This window comes from Genypterus blacodes, unplaced genomic scaffold (genome assembly GCF_046128005.1).
Source record: "Genypterus blacodes isolate CSIRO-AG114 ecotype Tasmania unplaced genomic scaffold, CSIRO-AGI_Gbla_v1 ptg000040l_1, whole genome shotgun sequence".
NCBI lineage: Eukaryota > Metazoa > Chordata > Actinopteri > Ophidiiformes > Ophidiidae > Genypterus > Genypterus blacodes.
Window position 1 is genome coordinate 2646307 of NW_027466853.1, and position 21888 is coordinate 2668194.

General features: G+C 43.4%; 1 protein-coding gene across 3 annotated transcripts in view; it reads right to left on the bottom strand.

Moving 5' to 3' along the window:
• Nucleotides 1–21888, bottom strand: part of vps13b (vacuolar protein sorting 13 homolog B) — a 267108-nt gene that overhangs the window by 119421 nt on the left and 125799 nt on the right. For all 3 annotated transcript variants that reach the window (XM_076148413.1, XM_076148410.1, XM_076148411.1), the window contains exons 23-25: nt 11695–11929; nt 10495–10724; nt 4749–4952 (exon numbers count right to left, since the gene is read on the bottom strand). In XM_076148413.1, coding sequence (XP_076004528.1) covers nt 4749–4952; nt 10495–10724; nt 11695–11929 — 669 coding nt within the window. The remainder of the gene's footprint in view (nt 1–4748; nt 4953–10494; nt 10725–11694; nt 11930–21888) is intronic.

Here is a 21888-nt window from a genome sequence, read left to right on the forward strand (position 1 = left end):
AAAGCTCAAAGCTGAGTAGTGTGGGCGAACAGGGCCATTATGTGGAGCTGTCACAGTTAACCCCAAACTAAGCCGCCAGGACCCACATGGCCTGCTTTCACTCACATAAGCCAGGACACACACAACTTGCAGACAGGGAAAGAAGGGGAAGCAAAGGACCGGAGGTGGAGGCGGGGGTAGAGATGGTGGGGGGGCTGACATGGAGAAGGGAGCAGGATGCAGCAGAAACATGTGTCTGCATGGCTGAGTCAGGAGGCCAAAGGCTTGCAAACAAACAATATGCCATTTTACAGCTCTGGCATAGCGGATTTTCACTTTTTCCACAGCTTCTCCCATCTCAGCGTCTAAATGACAGATTGTGTCATGGTTATTGAGCCTGGCTGTGGTTGGTGAGGAGGTTATCAACCATCTCAATTAGAAACCCCATGGCTGCTGGGCTGATTACAGTTCTGAAAGAGGATCCAGATGAGGAAACTTTTTCCCTGTTCCACAGCTGGGGGGAGACAGGAGAACCCCATGATAATCTGCAAATTTAATTCAATAGTGTATTTGAGGGTGGCTGACAGCATAGCTCATTAACAATGGATGACAAAATATAAATAAATTAAGGATTATGTTGATCTAAAAATAGGTTCCACATTATGTGAGGACCCCCAAGAAAACAATGAGAAGCATGTGCTCAGAGACGGGCAGAAGTTCTCAGCAAAGTCAAAGCTCTTATTGTATTTTAATGTACCTCAATTCAAACACCATCAAATAAATAATGACATAATTAAAGAGAGCAGCGATAATACAGAGGGCATGTTGTCTGTCAGATTCCTGCTGGAATCGGACAAAGAGGAAAAGAGTGGAGTCTCTCTGCGTTCTTGGCAGGGTGAGACAATCATTGTAAAGTATCATTGTTACAGTATTGAAGTCAATCTGGTTGGTAGTATTGTCTTTCCATGGAACTAAGCAGGAAAGGTGTCTGCATGTGTGTGTGTGTGTGTGTGTGTGTGTGTGTGTGTGTGTGAGTGCATCTGTGTGTCTGTGTGTGTGTGCGCATGCATCTGTGTGTGTGTGTGTGTGTGTGTGTGTGTGTCTGTGTGTGTGTGTGTGTGTGTGTGTGTGTGTCTGTGTGTGTGTGCCCACGCATCTGTGTGTGTGTGTGTGTGTATGTGTGCATGCAAACGCGTGCATGTGTTTAAAATGACAGGAGTTGACTGGCAGAGAATAACATGAGCCCAGTAGAAATACTGTTCAGTCAGTCTCGATGAGAGATATTGTAGTGTGAACTGCCATTTGGGGACTAATTATTGTTGAGAAGGAGTCAAAACATAGCACAGACTGTGAGCTAGAGTGAGTGTGCATGTGTGTGTGTGTGTGTGTGGTTAAGACTATTTGGTTTACAGTTTTGGCCAGTTGGTAGGAATGGGCCCTGTAATGTATTGTGGAAACAGGAGCCAGTGGCTGGCAGTGTGGGAAGCAGAGACCACTGTGTTACACTGGAGCTTCGGACACCAAACCACTCTGCCTTCCAGTCAAAGCCGCTACTGTCGCTTCACATTCACTCTGCCACAATCTAACTTTAGAGGGAGGAAAAACAAAAGATTGTTGACATACTGGGGTTGGTTTGAGTTTTTCATTAACAACTACAGGGCACAATAAGAGGGAATATACCAACAGTTCGCTGATGGCCTTTTTTCCCCCCAATACAAAGCCAGTGCTTACCACCATTATCATACAATTATGCACATGTCATTGTACTTGGATCTAGGTTCAATTGTGCCTGTTGATAGTGAAACATGGGATACATGCGCCTGCATTACTTCAATAATATTGGTGTATGTGATTTGAGAAACGTTGATAAATGTTCTATCTTGCAGTGTAAAAGAAAATGAAGGTGCACCCGGATTTGTTTCAGAATTGAACCCAAATGAGTTTTGTAAAGTTGATGAGGAAAGCAATTTTAGTTGACAGCATACTAATGTATTCAATTATTTGAAGAAAAGATTTTTAGATCCCATTTTTAAAATCCATTTACACAATACATCATGTTTAAAATGAGTAACAGTTGTTTTTCAAATCAATGTAAGATCTCCCAAAAATGCCCCCGTCCTCCTCTCATCAAGGTGAGGCCTTGAGGAACAGATGTGGTGGTGTAGTGTTGGCAGCGCTGGGCTCTGGCACGTTCCTAGGCTGCCAAATGAGGCCCCAAACACCACACACACACTCAGAAGGGAGCTATTTTCCCACACCTCCACATGCCAAGTTGTAAAGTATACAGTTTAATTCCTGGGCCTCTGCGCTATAAACGGCCTGAAAACCCAGGTTTATTTTCTCTGCAGAGTTTGTCTTTGCTCATCAGAGAGACCCAAACATAGGGAGACACTAGCAGGCTGGAACTTATCAAAGAAGGATGGAGGAAAAGATCCATTATAGAAGAAAAGTGGAAAGATAGAATCATTTAGACACAGGTAGATGGATCGAGGAAAGAGGGAAAAGATGGTGGGTGAACAATGGGACACAATCATGGGAAGGTTCAGTGATAAAATCGACATGACAGAGAAGACAGAGGCAGGTAGGCAGGTAGACAGGCAGCATCATTTAGACTTCAACGTTAGGTTAGGACATAATTCAAACTTTGGCTCAAGGATTGGGCCACAGTTTCAGGCAGAATGCAGGAGAGTAAAAAGGAGAGAGAACAAGGAAGAAAGAAGTCAAATGGAAGTAGGCATGATGGATAAAGGAGGATTGCAGATAAAAACACAAAGTAAAAGTGAATACTTCAATTATATGCCCCTCTGGCCAAAGATGCCTTCATGTGGAGGAAGCCAACCAATAACAAGACTGCACTGATGATGTATTTGAATCGTTAACAGGTTGGCAGATAATGTGGAGCTGTTGTTGTTAGTTTCGTCTCAGTCCGCATTGAGCAGGAAAACGATGGGCAGATGTCTGGAACAGTATGCCATACTGTTGTATACGAGCTCCAGCGCTCATTTAATGTACTGAATGTTTTTAATGCGGATCTCTGGTTGAATTAGATCACAAGCTAACATTAGTCTGGAGTTGAACGTTAAATACATTATGAGAACAAAGACACCTCCTCCACCGTGATTCTTCCGTAGATTGTTTTGGTGGTTGGCATCCATACTGTTGCCTTACCAGCCTGAAGATGAACCTAGCACTATGCCATGATCTATGTATGAAAAGGGGCTTTAGGAATGATGTCAGAAATTGTCCAAGGCCAACATCAACAGTTTGTGTCCTCTTGGGTTCTGCTCTCCCAACCATCACTCTGTGCAGTAATTGATTGCAGCTCAAGCTAACTGCAGAGTTTTTGTAATTATTACAAACAAGTTCTGGTCATACGTCACTTCCTTTACATCAGATTAGTTTTATCTGCAAGAGCCCAGAGCAGTGGACTGTTGTGTGTGTGTCAGTAAATCAAATCAAAAGGTAGAGATTTTCTACATTAAAGATTTCACAGAAAAATGCTTCAATACAACAGAGGGAGGGGGGAGGGAAGGAGCAGACAGGGGGGTGGGAAAGTGCTGGTGGGTGAGGGAGGATTGGGGTATTGGGTAGTTAAGGAGACTGCTGCCACTGCTGCTAAGGCTTATCAAAACAGCTCCTACATTCTTGCTCAATGGCTGAGCCTCCTGGAGGACTAAACACTTCTACCAGTGTTTGTACTTAGATAAACAGTGACAAGTGGGTTGTCAGGGGCCTCTGTGGCCTTGCTATAGATGCACTACACCTTAAGGCCTTGACTGCCACACAGAATTGCTGCCACTTCTACAAGGCCACAAATGATGCAAGAACACACACAATAATATGCAGATGCTGATGAACGATGACAGATTCAAGTCTTACAATATCTTGACTACATCGTCTTTCACAGATAGATTTTTTTGCATCTGCTGTCAAGGTGACATTGAGGTCTCAGGGGCCGAACGTTGCTGACAGAGCCCTGGTAGTCATACAGCATGATATGTATGCTAACATGCACAATTGAATCTTGTATTTCCACCTCATGTGAACACATAACTGCACACAGGGCACCAGTCCATTATGGAGACTCGTTAGCTTTTGTTGCTGCGACGGTGCCAGACAGGAGAAATAAACATCACCCTGGGATGAGAAGAACAATAACACACATTTGTTGTTGCCCCAAAAGCTCAGAGTGTATATGTCGTGCGTGTGTCGTGGGTCCTGCATGCACGCAGCATTTCAATTTTCAATTTTTATCTGAGCAAAATATGTAAATACCCGTTATTGTTTTCTCCAAATTAAGAAGCATGTTTATACTCAATCAAGCCACTCTAACAGGAATCAGACAGGGCTCACACACTCTGAGAAATATCTGGGTGAGAAAAACAATATATGAAATACTCTGCAGCTCTGATGTGATCTTTCCAGGATCCAAAATGTTTCCCACACAAAACAGAATTTTGAGACATGTTAGTACTGACTCAACTACTCAAAACAATATACAAAGCAGTATTTTTTTTTTTTAAATCATAAATCAGCTACAGGAATGTACACAATAAAGGCTTGAGCAGGATGTGTCATAGCTATGACTCAGCATCTTGGATTATAAAAATGGTGGGCTTATAGGAGGGCGTTGGCAGGATGTAAAAGATGGGTCTCATCCCAGACTGTCTCAACTGCTTTGGCTACATATACCCATAGCCAATGAATGATAAAGGAAGAAGGGAAAAGCTTCATTCACTTGTGAGTGTGAGGGTGTGAGTGAAAGTGACCTCTGTAGGAGAGCCGAAATCAGCGGAGGGGCTGCAGGTGCTGGCGTCCGGTGGGGCGGTGTCTGCACTGCTGCGCACTGGGGAGGAAGGAGCTGCACCAGCAGGGGGTTCTGGGATCATGGAGGTCTGACGCAGGATGCCGTGCCTGTGGAGACGAGCCCATGTAGAACTCCAACTGAGGAGGAGCTCATACAACAGCTGAACCTGGAGAGGGAGAGATACAGATGAGAGAAAGGCAACAAGAACAAAGGGGCTTATCATGTGTGCTTTGAATGAATCGCAATGCAATATAAGCTAAGGATAAGGGAGAACTACAATGTGTCATTTTGATGTCAGTGTTATGTGAGCGTGTGCTTCATACACAAAGTGATCGCTAGCCACATCCTATAACGCACAACAAACTGTCCAAAGCAACACAGCTGAATACACTTTCAGAATGTGAAACAACTGGGACAGTGACTGTGCCAACCCAGTGCCTGAAAAGATCAACCTTGTAGGCAACAAGTAGTTTAAATATTCGAAACCAGATTCAAATGTATTTTTGTAAAGGTCTGACTCAAACAGCTGCACTGGAGAGTTCTCATGTAGTTCTGACTTCTGAGGCAATTACCATGATTTTGCTTGGCAGCTTTGTAGTTATGTGACACTAAACCGAGTTAAAGTTGAGGGAGAGGGAAAGAGAAGAAGGAAATATTAGACAGAAATGGACCACTATCCATTCCCATTTCATTCTCTGTCCAACTAAACATGCTTTTGGACTTTGTACTTGTCAAGCAGGCGGGGATCGTGTCCCAAAACTCAATCTGTGTTCCTGTATGTATGTGTGTGAGTAAATGTGCATTCAGATCGTATATGCTCATGATTACTTCTGTCTATTGAAAGGAACAGCCTGCTCACACACTTTACAATGTACACATTTGTTATCCATAACAACACAACTATCACAGAAACATCCACAGAGGAAACTTAAGTTATGTCATCAATTTCCCCTGAAAAGCTCACCACAGTTAGGAAAAACTGAAGGCTCTGTGTCAAGTGTTCTAGACTATTTATCCTGTGTTCACATGAAAAGAGGCCTTAGATTTAAACAACAACAAAGCCAAAAACAAGAGTGGAAAACTTGAGGGTAGAGCAGAGGAATGTGATGTGAATTTGCTTTCAGCTATTCATGCATTCACAGTGTGCTGAACAGAGAGAGAGAGAGAGAGAGAGAGAGAGAGAGTAAAAACATCACTCTTTCTGAGTGATCTAATTTCTGGATTTGAGTTACCTTCCTCCTGAAGCCAAGACCACCCCCCTCCTCAGAGGGGTCAGAAGTAAAGGTGCACAGAGATGCACAGCTTTCACGACTCCAAACATTGCTTTCACTCTCACTTGCACATGCACGCCTGTTAGCGCACACATTACAGAGAGGCCTTCCATAAATAAGCATAAATCAAATGAGTAGCAGCACAATACATTACAGCTGGGCCATTTCAAACATGTCCAGGAAGAGCTGCTAAGGCTGATCCAGCAGCCGTCCAGGGACAGGGCCAACAGCTGTCTGCCATACCTAACCAACCTGCACTGCCGGCAGGAGAAGCACAGCTTCACGCTCCCCTCCCTGAGGGTCGGGGCCCTGGAAGTCCAACCAAGGACAACAACCTACTGCATTCAGCAGCAGATGTGGACGAAGAGTGAGGAATGTTGGAGAGAAGATGGGGTGAGTAAAAGACACAAAAAAGGTCAAGGAAAGAATGATGACGAATGACATAGTTTAGTGAAAACAAGACATAGTTGCTCCATGAGCTGCCGTGTCTGGATTTGGGTGGGTTAAGTATTTTGATCGTCCATGACATAGGAATGAAAATGGCCTTTTAATTACAATTCTACTCTATCCTCAATACTTCCTTCAGTGTGTTTTGGCATGGCAGTGGTCAAATAAAAATATAAACTTCTAGCAAAAGATATTGGCTATCAGCAGCTTCAAGCCAAAAATATTAGAATTTGACAATACACAACAATACAGTTTAACACTCACTCTTTTCTGTGTCACCATTGTTTTCTCTTTCATTTACTCTGCTTGTGTCATTTCTCCCCCCCCCCCCCACCCACCCACCCACCCACCAACACACACACACACACACACACACACACACACTCACACACACACACACACACACACTCACACTCACACACACACACACACACACACACACACACACACACACACACACACACACTCACACACACATGAACTCTCGTGAATACAAGTACACACAGAAGCCCACACTGCACAGCTCATGAGTTTGGGAAGTGAGTAGAACATTTGGAAGGCTGGGTTCTCCAAAGACCTGTCATCTGGAGATCAGGAGGTCTCCTCAGCTCCAGCAGCATGAACTGGAGTCTGAACAGACGTTTCCAGTCATTCATAAAAGCACACAGATGAAAGATGGGAGCGCATGCAGATGGTGTGTGTTTGCGTGCCTTCATCTGAGCACAATTTATATAGAAACTTCACAAAACTGACATGCTGTTGAGTATACAGTATGTGGCATCCTGATACAGCTATTTCTCTGTGTGTGTGTGTGTGTGTGTGTGTGTGTGTGTGTGTGTGTAAGCAAGGAGTGCAACTTACAAACCTATCCTTCTTTCATGCATATTAATCACTCACAGATTGATAAAGGTGAAATACACATTTTGTGGACAACTTGAATCTGACATGTAAACAGGAAGTGACAAGCCTGTTCCACAATTATGACAGCCACTGCATTATCTCTGTTGAAACCCCAACAAAAAAGAGGACTGCATAGTGCAACCAGTATTTACCAGCAAGTGTGTGCATACATGTGTGTGTGCTTGACTTGTCCAGTTCCAAAGTGACATTTCACCTTATGGTTGTCAGTAATAGGTAATAATAGAAATAGTAATAGGTCATAGTGATAGGTAGTAGGGGGTTGCAGTAGCTCAGTTCTTAGGGACTCAGCTTGGGAACCGAAGGGTCGCCGGTTCGAGTCATGTATGGACCAAGAAAGTGGACTGGCAGCTGGAGAGTTACATTACATTTCATTACATTACGATCATTTGGCAGACGCTTTTATCCAAAGCGACTTACATTACATTACATTACCACCCTTCGCAGAGGGGGGAGCAATTGAGGGTTCAGTGCCTTGCTCAGGGGCACCTCGGCAGGGGCTCGAACCAGCGACCCTCCGGTTCCAAAGCGGAAGCTCTACCCACTGAGCCACTGCCTCCCGCTGAGTTGCCAGTTTGCCTCCAGGGCCCTGCCGAGGTGCCCTTGAGCAAGGCACTAAACCCCCAACACTGCTCCACGGGCGCATCATCATGGCTGCCCTGCACTGACCCCTCTGTAAAAAGCATGTGTGTGTGTAAGAGGGGCACGCAAGACAAGATTGCCATGTTTGCATGTGTGATTCGACCCAATAAAGATTCTATTCTATTCTAATAATCAATAAAATCACATCTAAATGTCCTAATGATGACATCATTGATCAATCATGTTACTGCTGTGCAAATTAAACCCTTTAACTGTGTTTATGATTGCATCAATTGAAGTTTCACTGTCATAACAATGTTAACATGACTGAGTTCCACTGAGGTCAGGGAGCAGCTTGTAAATGATTTGAACATTTTCCCCAGGTTAGGGTTGAGACTTGTGCTTTCTTCGCTTTTCAAAAGAAGATAATGGAGCTGAATCTGAAAGCATTCACCCAGGCTGAAGAAGCAGATTACAGAGTCCTTGTAAGAGCCTTATTCTTTGGTTTAGTACAGGCTGTTTGAGTGACATCAGCCACAGCTGCATTCAAAATCTGAATGTCTCTTTCGGAGTGTTTGAGCAACGTTATTCTATATTCTAACATTATTACAACTTGTGCAATCCAAGTATTTAGCTGATGATCACAACATCATGAAGTTAGTGTCATTACACAGAAACCAGGCCTAATAACTTCTGTCATGCTCAATTATAGCGCAATGTTTCAGCAGGAAGCAATGTTTGTTTGTGCCTCCTCTCACAATGTTTGTTCTGGACTGGCACAAAAATACCAAACTGATTGATGCATTCCAAGGTCTAGAAAACAACCACATGTTGCAGTTGCACCGGTGTTTGTGCTTTTTTTAAACACAGCCCTTTCTTTCACAGACCTCACCTTGATAATTTCACTTGATCTGAATTAACAAAAGACATAGAAATCCATTCAAAATTGTGTCTAAACAAAAATCAACAAATAACAAATATGAAGGTGTGCACTAGGTAACACCTACAATGTAGAACGTTATGTGAGAATATAAACAGTCCTTTGCTAAAATGATCTCCCTTTGAGCCACTAAGCCATCCATACCGTGGAACATCTGGTCTACTGACACACTGAGACATGCTGCTGGAGGCCAATCTGTTTGGGATGGTTTGTTTATTTCAAATGAATGTATTAAATGTCTCAAAATATGTGTGGTAATAATTTACTGCCTGAAATCTTCCATGCAGTTTTGTTGACCAACTCAACCTCACACCATCCTGCTTCCCTCCTCTTTCAAGCCATCCAACTCTCCACGTCAGAGTCACCTGATCCAAGTGTTGTTGGTACTCATTTACGAAGCAAGCTCTCTGACATCCCCATATACATTTCCTCAAATGGCAGCGCTAATCAAAAAGAGGACTTAATAGTGTGAGGTCTCTTTAGTTCTGAAGGGGTGGGGGTACTCTGGCACCACTTCTTAAAGAGCTGCTGCACAGCTTGAATTGGTATTAGCTCATAATCCCCTTCAAGTCAGAAACTTACATAGAGGAGGGTAAGATAGAGTGGAAGTGACCGGATGGAAAGAATTGAAATGGGAAAAAAGAGAAAAGCAGAGAAGAGAAGAGAAATGCACAGAAGAGAAGAGAAGAGAAGAGAAGAGAAGAGAAGAGAAAAAAGAGAAGAGAAAAAAGAGAACAGAACAGAACAGAATTCGATTGGCTCCAAAACTAATAATGACTCATCATATAAGCGCAATAAGTCTCGGTGGCTTTGCCAGACACAGACACTCCAGTGGAAAGAGAGAACAAAGGAGAAGAAAGAAAAGTTTTTTATCCCCAATAAAGGCATGCCTCCCCTCATCTCTGGGGAAGCTTTCATCACTAACAGATTACGGCCTTTCATTCATTTCTGGTACCAATTGCATTCAATATCGCCATGGCCCGTCATTGTGGTCGGAGACGTTTAGCAATTTGACCACTCAAAAGGTCGCCCCAATTAAGTGTTTACAGAGGAACTTAATTCAATACAGCTAATTCAACTGCCAAACATGTGTAATTGTACATGGAGCTGCAATTACAGGATTGGAAACAGTCTGATGAAAAACAACACAAAGCCCAACCCAGGAGACAAACATGTTCCCTTTGCAATCTGTCCAAATTTTTTCATGCCCTCAACAAAACACTGATGCATGGATGATGAGTTGTGCAATTCCATACTCTTCATCAAACAGACCTCTAGATGTGATCCTAACCAACAGGGCACCACATTCGTCAGAATCAAATCAAATCATACAAGGTCAGAGTTTAGGACAGGTTAGGCATGAGAATCAATCTAGATTAGCAGAGGATGACAGTGGGGCTGGGAGGATCTGCAATGGACCAGTGTTGGCCTGGCAGGATTTGTGGGGTCATACTTCTGAAAAGTGTATTTGGGGATCAAAAACTGCCATTATTTGTATAAATAACATCAAATTCTGATGACTACTTATTAGTGAGGACTGTTTTACTGACCTGAGGGTTAGAGCATTTGACTTGGACTGGCTGCAGATCCACATGGAGGCAGACTACAAAGGAGTGCCCTCCCGCTGAACAGCCTGGCCCCGGACTGGGCAGCATATGGGATGTGACAGCCAGTGTGGTGGTGCAGCCCATAGGTTCCAACAGGCTCAGGCTTCGCTGCTGCCCCAGGAGAGTGTACACACTGAACTGATTGAAGCTCACCGTCCATGGGAAGACATCACCTGATGGTAGAGCGAGTGAAGAGAAGGAGTGCAACAAAGGGAGGAAAAAGTCAAAAGAAAGATAAGGTAGAAGTTGCAACGGGGAGATTGGCTCAATCAATTGTGATTGAAACCAAAACCAATACAGATACTTTGAATAGAAAATTTAAGAGCGAGCCCATCACTTTAAAATAGTCAATCACGCGGGATTAGGCCCCACAAATGATAGTTATGAACCCTTCAGAAGACACTAGAACATGAGTGTGAATTACAAAACAAGAGCCCAAAGTTACATGAATTGATTTAGATTTAGTTCAAACCTAGTAGGGCTGTGTGAGAAGATGGGTGGAAGGATTTGTTAACAAGCACAAGGCCAAGGAGAGCACATTTCTCCCGCACCGTAAGCTGCATTCTTTGATCCAGTGCATTAAACATGAGAGATGAAGAGAGTTTCAGAGAGTAGGAATGAATTACTAAAAGCATGGGTTGTTAATTTTAACAGCAACATAGACAAGGCTGCTGATGTCAGTGTTTTTGCTGTCTTTCTTTCTCTCCTCTGTGCATGAAATCTGTAATGCCCAATGCTGATGTCATTAGAGAGCTGAAAGAAAAAAATGTGGGCGTCCTCTATTCATCTTCTAAAGAGAAAACACTCGATGAGGGTCTGAGTGTTGAAAAGGTCAGCCCCGCCCGGTGTGCACAACACATGCAACATCTAACTCTTCTGCAGCTATTACTTATATTATGTCTTAGTTCTATTTGTTGTAAATTGAAAATAATAGTTTAAATGTACAAAAATGATACTGTGTGTCCAAGAACCACAGTTGAACTTGTGATAACCTGAACTGTCCACTTTTCATTGCATTCTCATTCCAAATTCCAAATTTAAATCAACCTTTTGACAGCAAATCCTTCAGTTTGAATTTAGGTTAGGGTGTCATTTTAATGTAGCTCTAAATTTTAAATGTGTTGGATGAATCTGACAGCCTACCCTCCTCTAGGATGGGCCTGGAGACGACGAAGGGGAGTTCCTGCAGTGGCTCCATGTACTTGTGCACAGCACTGAGGACAGTGATCTGGGGAAGGCACACTACCAGAGTCCCGGGCATGGAGGCCTGATTGTGGTACCAGCTGCGGACAGTGCCTGGAATATCTCCACAGATGATGGTGCTCGGGGAGGGAAGGCTGTCATTAGGCAGGAACACACAGCATGACTGTAGCTCCAACTAAAGAGAGAAGACAAAAATGGGAATTATAGTGTTAGAACACTGATTTAATATACGTAGTGGTGGGATTTCTGTCGCTTGGATAGAGACAAATGCTAAGATAGCATTCATGGTACGCCAGGTTTCACTTGATCACTGACCAACAGCCTGCCTTAATCTCTCTAAATCATTTGAAGTAAGCAGGGAAGGAGAAAGGCAGCTCAAGGGATATTACTCAGCACCAGCATCAGAAACTTAGGTTGCATTGGAAAGAACCTCACAGATCTTGAACAAATGTCATGCTGGGTGTTGCTGGAAAAGTCTGTGCATGCCTAATAACCTTTTCCTTAATTTAAAATAGAAAGACTCCTTTCCTTTGCTGTATTTCTCTTTGACCCAGTGGTCAACTCATATTTTCCCCATTACATCGTTTTATTTCAGACTCTCTTGTGTTTATTGTAAAAAATAATGTTTGTTTATACATTAACTGTTGAGAGTATAGTGTATCAAGTGATGTGTGTGTGTGCTTACTGACAGGCACATTACTACAGGGATTTGACATAAATATTTACTTCTTTTTGTTGGGCCCATTTAAATGCCAATTTCAAATCATAGTCAAATTCCAACTACAGGCAAAATCTTTGAAGACTCTGGTTTTACTGGCTTGCAGGTCAGCACCCAGGAGTCAGGAGTCAGTAAGGGTATGAGCGGTGTTAAACCTGTCTGAGCTTTAATGGTGTTTGGTCTTTTTAGCAGGTAACAGAAAGAAAGAGGAGTACGGGGTCCAAAGGGCAGCCAGCAGGTGCTGCCAGACAGGTTATGTGTTTGTGTGACAAACCCATCTTGTGCAGTGGAGTGTGTAAAACTATTCTGCAGACATAGGCACAACTGTACTGAAAGAGTGTATTGAGCAGCTTAGGTTAATGACTTACATGTAAGCACAAATAGGGATTACATTTTCAGTGTGCAGTAACAAAACAACATACACACACCAAACCACTCATTTGCATTTGTGCCATTGTAAAGCTATGGGAATGAGAGGGAAGAAAGAGGGGGGAAGCAAGAGAGGGACAGAGAGAAAGAATAAAAGTGAACGATATGGTTACACAAAGATCTCACCTTGTTTCCTCTTTGTATTACTATTCAAAGTGCTCTTTGAAATCAGAACACTTTCACACACTGACACATAAGGCTTAGGGCCTTATACATGGTAGGTGTCCGATAAATTCTTTGGCACTGCCTGTCGTGCTGCAGATCTCTGCAAAGATAAGCTGTAAAACAGCCAGACACACTTGGCTCTTTGAGGCTAATGGTCTCCTGCTGGACGTCTTGATTTTGTCACAAATAGTTTTTTCTACTGAACCAACATTCAAACTTCAATCACTAAAACATTTTATCATACAATGTTCGACACACACAATGTGAGCTGTGGTACACACACACACATACATACATATACAAAGAAAGAGAGATATATAGCATAAGGAGTGTTTGGAAGGTAGTCTTCCTACATTTTGGATAATCTTGTTTTAATTCGTCTTAGTGTTTTTATATGCTATGATATGATATGATGATATATGATAATATGATATACGATATGATATATGATATATGACATATGGTATGATATATAACGTGATGTATCTGTATATAGATTATTTATTCTTTTCATTTTGGATGAACTCAATGAACTGTCTCAATCACTCTAGTCGAGTGACTCATTTTAAAGAAATTCTCCACCTGTGAAACACAGAGGAAGGCAAAAGATGCCAAATCGCTTTGAAGTATTTTTTTTATTATTATTTTATTGGTATTTATGAAGGCATGATATAGAGAGGGCATTTTATCCTGAAGAGGAGTGCCATGGACATTTTCCTGTCCCTGTCCATAGAGCACCTTCACTTCATTCTTCTGGAGCCCAGCACTGGAACACTCTCCTTTCAAATCCTGTGTTTGTGGTCGGGTGTAAACAGCATAATGTGTGGCTTTGTGCTGATCTGTACTGACAGATCTGAAGAGAGAAATGGTCTGAGGTCAGAATGTCCAACTGCATCACTGCTTTGACCAATGCCAAAACCAGTGAGAGCATCAACTCCACATCCCTCTCTCATCCCCCATCTATGCCCTTTGTCCCTCACACTGCCAAGGCTGTTCAAGTCTTTGACCATGACTAAGGTGGAAAGAGTGTATTTCAGGTGTAAGAGTTCAGATGAGGTTGTGCAGTGTCATGTTTGGTATTTTAAACAGCTCAGTTACAGGCCAATAAACACAGCAGTGGAAGTAGTTAGCCTGTGTGACAGTGTCCCTAAAGCAGGCCGGGTTTGTGTTGTACCAGACTGTGAGACTGCATGTTGCCTTGTAAGCATTTACAAAGTCCTACAGGTAGACCTTCACATTCACCCCCCCCCCCCCCCCCCCCCCCCCATGGCTCAGCACACTCAATCATATTTGTATCCATAACAGGATAGTGGAATGTTAGTTCTGTTAGGGTGAACCCCTGGAAAGGCAGCGTTTCCAAGTGCAGCAAAAGAAAAATACTGAAATGAATTTAAAAATAGACCAAGGCCAAGAATATTGACGTAAACGTGAAACCTAGAAGTGTAATTGAAGTGTGGAATATCTATTACACAGCTTCTGTGGGGTTCAGCAAAATGTGGAATAAAACTGTAACAAAACTGGAAAGGATCTGGATTCTTCTTTCCTTTTGTCAAATGACATCATGTCCTGTCAAAGTGAAACTAAATCCTTCAACATAAAAAATGGATTTAACTGTCAACAAGTACAACCTGGAACTGCCTGGAACGGTTACCTGCTCCCTCTAATGACAGAACAAATACTGAGGGACTGTGTGCGTGTTTCTGTGTGTGTATTCAGGGCTTGGGGGTATCACGGTACACTATTAAAATACTTTAAAACACTAGAAAGACTTGACTCCATTAAAAAAAATAGAAGACATCATTGCAATTCCAATCTACTTGTACTCCACCTCAGGGTCTATGTATAAAGTTTAACAACAATAGTAGTGATAATACAACCTTCCTTCCTTCTCTCTATCTCTCCTCTTTCCCTTCTTTCTAAATAAAAAATGATCTCCAAAATATCCTACAACTGTATGCGCAATGTCCTGTCCAATGTTTGCTTCAATAAAAACAAATTGCAAAAAAAAAAATAGAAGACTGAAGCCGATGGAGGAGCTCATGAGACTGCATGTGCCAGGCTCACACTGTGAAAACAGACTCTGATGTAATCCCTACACATTTACAAAGGCACAAAGATGCATGTCTTGAAAGTCACAGATCACATTCCTGTTGTAAATGTAGTCATTAGTCATGAACAGAAAACACACATTTTTGACCCTGCTGAGTTAAAAACAATTTTTTATCAAAACAATAATGCTTTCTGGCCTGTAGCCAGGGCACCTGAATTAACACACACACACACACACACACACACACACACACACACACACACACACACACACACACACACACACAAACTGACCATTCTTTAAGAACTGGCATTTTGTTCCAGAGTTTATATTCTCAACAAACACTTAAAAGTACAAAAAGAGTAAAGAGTTAAGAGTAACAGCGATTTCTGATTGACAGTCTGGCTGTTTAGTAGCTGAAGCTTATAGTTGTGAGGGTCTGTACATGAAGAAGTCTTACACTTTGATCTACTAAAATCACTCAGGACTAACTCATTCTGGATGCTGGATCAAAAAGCTAGCAATTCTTGTCAGGAGTAATTAAATACTACCAAATGCCAACATTTCTTTCTTGCTTCTCATCACTGTTGCATTAAAGAGCTCTCAATCAGGGATTGTTCCATTTTTTGTCCCAAGGTTTTGACTTGCTTGTTTGTATTCCTGATCTCTTCCGAGCTCAATCAAGATAATGTTGAGAATCCCTGTTTCAAATCTCCAGAAATAGCCCCTTATTTCGTCCCCCTTCTGTTAAAAAATGTGGTGCGATCTGTCGGTGCAGGGTCTCTCCCTTGAGTCTTGAAGATGGTTTATCTGGTTCCAGCATAGCAGGTTCTAATAAAAAGGAAGCTCAGGTCCAAACACACTTAGGTTTAAAAGGCTTGGGCAATGTGGAAATGGCCAATATAACCACAGGAGGCTCTTAGGATCTACAGGACCTTGCCAGCAAATGACAGAGCAACAAGTTAGATGGAGGACAGCCTTACTACTGTGAAGAGAGAATTGAGCTTACAGTACCATATCATATTCTCACACATGGCCTTTCTTTTAAGCTCAATGCTTCTGACATGAACATACTGCAGTGAATGGTCTGGTATTCTTCAACAAGTGAACAAGGGTTTTTAAAATCTGAATTTATATTTAGGCTGTGCTACCTCATCAACTAATGAAGAAACAGTGTCTGTGGACTGCCTACTTTTCATGAAATATACATTTTCACAGCTTTGATAAGAGCAATTGGAGAACCATCATTGTGAAAGCAACAACATAATCACTGCCAGTCATCTGACTTCAACACAGGCAATGCAAAGCATGTGTGACATTGTTCCTGTGGTTCAGTGGTCAAATCTCCTGTTGAGTTTACTGTTTTCCTATCACTCCAAGGAGGAAAAACATACAGGCCCTGGCTCTGTACAGGACTAAGTCCAGCATAAATGCTTTAACCCAACATCATCTCTGAAACCAACACAGAATATGTTGTTACATAGTCCACACATATGCAGGTTCAATCATGTTATGGAATTAGTGACAACTATTCCTACAAATGTTTAGAGGACATCTTTTTAGACACACACACACACACACACACACACACACACACACACACACACACACACACACACGCACACACACACACACACACACACACACAATCAGTGAGCCACGGCACAGGAAATCACCCAGAGATAGAGAGGAAATTAGAAACAACCTCCCAGCATCCCCGGTGAAAACATTTGCAACTCTGGAGCAGAGAAATCTCAGTGGAGGGATCGGCAGCAAAACAGAAAACACATCCTTTTGTTTTTATGAACCTGATACCACTCCAAATGTAATCTTCCTGTGCCTGCACTGAACAGGACACTTTGTCTTTCCTAAGTGGCCAGTTAAATGAACAGAAGGTCCACAGTGCAACCCCCGGTTCCAATCCAATCTCCCTCTCTAGATATCCCACCCACTGTTAACCCTCTGCCCCTTATCTCTCTGCTTATCCTCCGGTGTTTTAAGCTCTGTCCAAAACCACATTTGCTACAGTGGGTGTAATAGTGTAAATACTGTCTCCCTGTAAATGAACATGATTAATGTGTGTATCTGAGGATGATACCGGGCAGATGTTTTTTGTGGTGAATCAGTATACACACATTACATTCTTGCTACAAGCTCCAAAATCGGCTCTGCTCCCTGATGTCTATGAGAAAGGCATTTGAGCGTGATCCCTCATGACAACAGATAGGCTAGGTCTCACCCACATGCCACCGCAAGCAATAAGCTCGTGGCCTGGCACAGCAGCACAGCTAGGCAACCCGCCATCCCTGTGGCCCTGCATTCCTCTCCTAACACTGCTTACAGAAGCTGACAAGCAACCGAGGTCTCCCTGGCCGAGGTGGAAATCTGCAAAAATAAACGCCTTAGGTGACATGAAGGCTTTGTTTGTTTCTGCTGGGCTGATTGTTTGTGTTAGCGTGGTGGTTTAGTTGCGATTTTGATCGATGCGTTTATTGATCCAACAGTGGCTTTAGGAATGCGGCTGCACCCACCCCCATCTCACATGGACGTCCCTTCAATAATAGTTCTGAAATGGGCTAAGCAGTGAGAGAGTGTAGAAATGATTGTTAAACAGTCATGGTGAGAAATATTGTCACCCTTTTCTGTGAAATAACACACAATTCCTTCCAGAAAATTGTGAAATAAAAACACATACTGTGTGTGTTTCTTAGGTTTTGCTGAGAATGAAACTAGAACGAGAAATCACCAAAACTAGTGCAATATAGAAAACGTGCAAGAATGCATGCAGATAATAAGTACAACATATTAAGTACACACAATAAGTGGTACGAAGTACATACAATCGGGTAACAGAACATGACAGTACAAATACATAATGAGGACAAGGGTACAAAGTGCAAAATGTGCATCTGGCTGGGGGGTTTGAGTAATTTATATAACTACAGCATACACGTGTGTATATATGATATATTGGGGGGGGGGGGGGGGGGGGGGGGGGGGCTCAGATCCCTATGTCCCCACTGTCCCTCCCCGACCTGAGGTAGATATATTATTAATGCGCAGCATTCTCCTCTCCAACACCAGCTCCAACGAATCAAGTTCAACCCCCGGTATGGAGCCAGCCTTCCCGACGATCTTATTGATCCTGTTGGCGTCTGCTGACCTCGCCCTACTACCCCAACACACCACTGCGAAGAAGATGGCACTGGCAACCACAGACTGGTAAAACATCCTCAGCATGGTGTTACATACATTGAAGGACCGGAGCCTTCTCAGGAAGTAGAGTCGACTCTGTCCCTTCTTGTACACTGCCTCAGCGTTCTTAGACCAGTTCAGCTTGTTGTCCAAATGGACTCCCAGGTATTTGTATACCTACACTGAGTCCACAGTTACCCCATTGATGGCCACAGGTGTGGGGGGTAACTTCTTCTTGCGGAGGTCCACCACCAGCTCCTTCGTTTTGAGTGTTGAGCTGCAGGTGATTCAGCTCACACCACTCTACAATGGAGTCCACGACGCCCTTGTACTCCCAATCCTTCCCCTCGGGTGATACAGCCCACTATTGCAGAGTCGTCTGAGAACTTCTGCAGGTGGCAGAATTGGAAGTCGGAGGTGCACAGGGTGAACAGGAATGGTGATAGGACCGTACCCTGCGGAGCACCAGTATTGCACACCACAGTGTCAGACACACATCCCTGCAGTCTGACAAACTGTGGCCGACCAGTCAGATATTCAACTATTCAGGAAACCAGGGGAGAGTCTACCTGCATCGTCGACAGTTTACTCCTGAGCAGGGCAGGCCGGACGGTGTTGAATGCACTGGAAAAGTCAAAGAACATGACTCTCACAGTGCTGCCAGCTGTGTCCAGATGGGCATAGGCACGGTAAAGCAGGAAGGACGGCGTCCTCTACTCCCAGTTTCGGCCGATAGCCAAACTGGAGAGGGTCCAGTGACGGTTTGACCAAGGGCCAAAGGAGTGACAGGACCAGTCTCTCCAAGGACTTCATCAGGTGGGACGTCAGCGCCATCGGTCTGAAGTCATTGAGGGTGCTGGGACGTGACTTCTTCGGGACTGGTACCATGCAGGATGTCTTCCACAGCACCGAGACCTTCTCTAAACTGAGGCTCAAGTTGAAGATGTACTGTAGGACTTCACACAGCTGGGCAGCGCATGCTTTCAGGGCCCTTGGGCTGATGCTGTCGGGACCTGCAGCCTTACCTGGGCGGAGTCTGCACAGCTTTTTCCTGACCTGCTCTGCTGTGAAGATGGGTGTGCAGTGTGTGGTGGTGGTGGTGGGGGGGTCGATGGCTGAAGAGCTGGAGGAGTGGGCAATGGGCCTCTCGTCAAATCTATTGGAGAACAGGTTTAACTCGTTGGCCCAGTCCTGGTCCGCTCCTGCTGTCTGGCTTCTTGTAGCCAGTGATGGTCCTCATGCCGCTCCACACCTCCCTCAGGTTGTTTTGCTGAAGCTTTCGCTCCAGCCCTCTCCTGTGGGTGTCCTTGCCCTATTGGATCTTCTCCTTCAGCAGCCTCTGGACTCGCTTCATCTCCTCTCTATCAACAACACGGAAGGCTCTCTTCTTCTCATTGAAGAGGGCCATGATGTCTCTGGTCACCCAAGGTTTGTTGTTGGGGAAGCAGCGTACAGTCTTTGTGGGAACAATACTGTCTACACAGAAGTTGATGTACCCTGTTACACAGTCCGTGAGATCATCAATGTCCTCTCCATGCAAGTCACAGAGCACGTCCCAGTTGGTAACCTCAAACCAACCCTGCAGAGTCTCATCAGCCTCCTGTGACCATCTCCTCACCTTCCTTGTAGTCACAGGCTGCCGCTGGATGAGAGGCTTGTACAGGGACTGCTGGTGGATCAGGTTATGATCAGACCTTCCCAGTGGAGAAAGGGCCACGGAGCTGTATGCCTCCTTAACATTGGCATACAGCAGGTCCAGTATTTTGTTGTCTCTGGTTGGACAGTACAGACCCCATAGTGTCCATAGGTTTCTACTGCACCAAAGCGTCCGTTACCTTCAAGGTAAATGAGCCGATTCAAATACAGCCTGGCTGATACAGTGTTTAAGAAATTGATATAGATATTTTAGGGTATCAAATACTCTGCTTATATTTGTGTTACTACATGGCATATCCCTCAGATGTGACAGTAGTATTCCATATTGTAGACACAACGTTCTATTTTAGAGCGGTAGAGTCCATTTCTATCGTTAAACAGAAATGCGGTTATATGTCAAAACTACAAAAATCTATAACAATAATAATGTACAGTATATACAATTATCTGTTGTTTTGACTACATTGATGCTCTGGATTCTGGATGCTCTTGTTCTTATGAAAGTTTCTTAGCAATAACATTATGATACGTCATGTTAGGTCACCTTTTACTTGACCACTTATGGTACATTATCTGCCCAGCTCTCTTGGGTTAGCTGCTCCAGATGTGTGAAGCTAGGAATATGGATATTTCTAATAGATGCATTACAGAGAAGTGCTTGAACACGGGCAGTGTCGCTGCCAGAGAGACGTGATTGAAGTCCCCAGACATCGCAATGAAAGCGTCCGGGTGCCGAGACTGGTAACTGGCCACGGATAGGTGGATGATGTCACTTGCAAGCGACGCATGTCCGTTGAAGGTCATGGGTCCTACAGCAGAACAATGACCTACAACACACATCAAAAATCACCCGGGAATTGGTCAAAGGAGTAGGAATGTTCTAGAGTGGCCAGCAATGAGTCCAGATCTAAATCCCATTGAACATGTGTGGAGTGATCTGAAAACAGCAGTTGGAAGAAGGCAACAAATCTGAGAGAACTGATATGGTAAGTTCACCCATTCTCTCACATCAGGAAAGGTTAGAGCTTCAGCGTCTTGCTCAACAACACTTTGACAGGCTATCTAGGAAGAGCCAGGAACCTTACAATTTCTAGATGCCTGCTCTACCATTTTGAGACATGGCAGGCTATGTGCTATCAGTGTGTTTGGCACAGCAGCAGATGATTCTGGCCACACGCGCATGTGTGCACACATTAGCAAAGATAAAATGTAATCATAAGGAGATGGAGAAACAGTGACTTAGAAGTTAGGTAGAAGCTAAAGTTGAATAAGATAAGATAAGATAAGAAAAGATAAAATGAAAGTTTATTATCCCGAAGGAAATTACTGTGCAACGGTTTATAGAATGTATATCTATAAACTTATGGCATCATAGCTAACTTAGGAGGTTAGTCAGCTCGGTGTATACGTTTTAACTATTGATGATTGATGCTTTTCAAAGGAACATGGTGTTTTATTGGTAACAAAATTCTAATGTTATTTCAAATCATTTAACAAATTTGTGTTCGGACAAAGACAGGCGATGGAGTGAGGAGAGTGGGGGACTGCAGGGCTAACAGGATGAAGTAATGTGCCTGTAGAAGGCAGGCACCCCAGACAGGGGTCAGACCCTGTTCATGAAAACCATCTGGCTAGCTCACTCTACACCACACCAAACATTACACACACAAGCCTCCTCTCTATCTCCTTTCTTCTCAACTACTGCTTTAACCTTACTTACTACCCATTTTTTCCTTCTCCCTCTCTTACCCCTTTTCTATCACTTAACCTTTTTTTTTTACAGCATGTCTTTTTCTCATGTTTCTCTCATTTGCTTTTTTTCTCTCCCAAAAAAACCCAACCTATTCATTAATGCATGGCAGCTGCAGGAAGCCGTGTTACTTCATTTTTCCATGGCAACGGTCTCTGTTTCAACAGATCC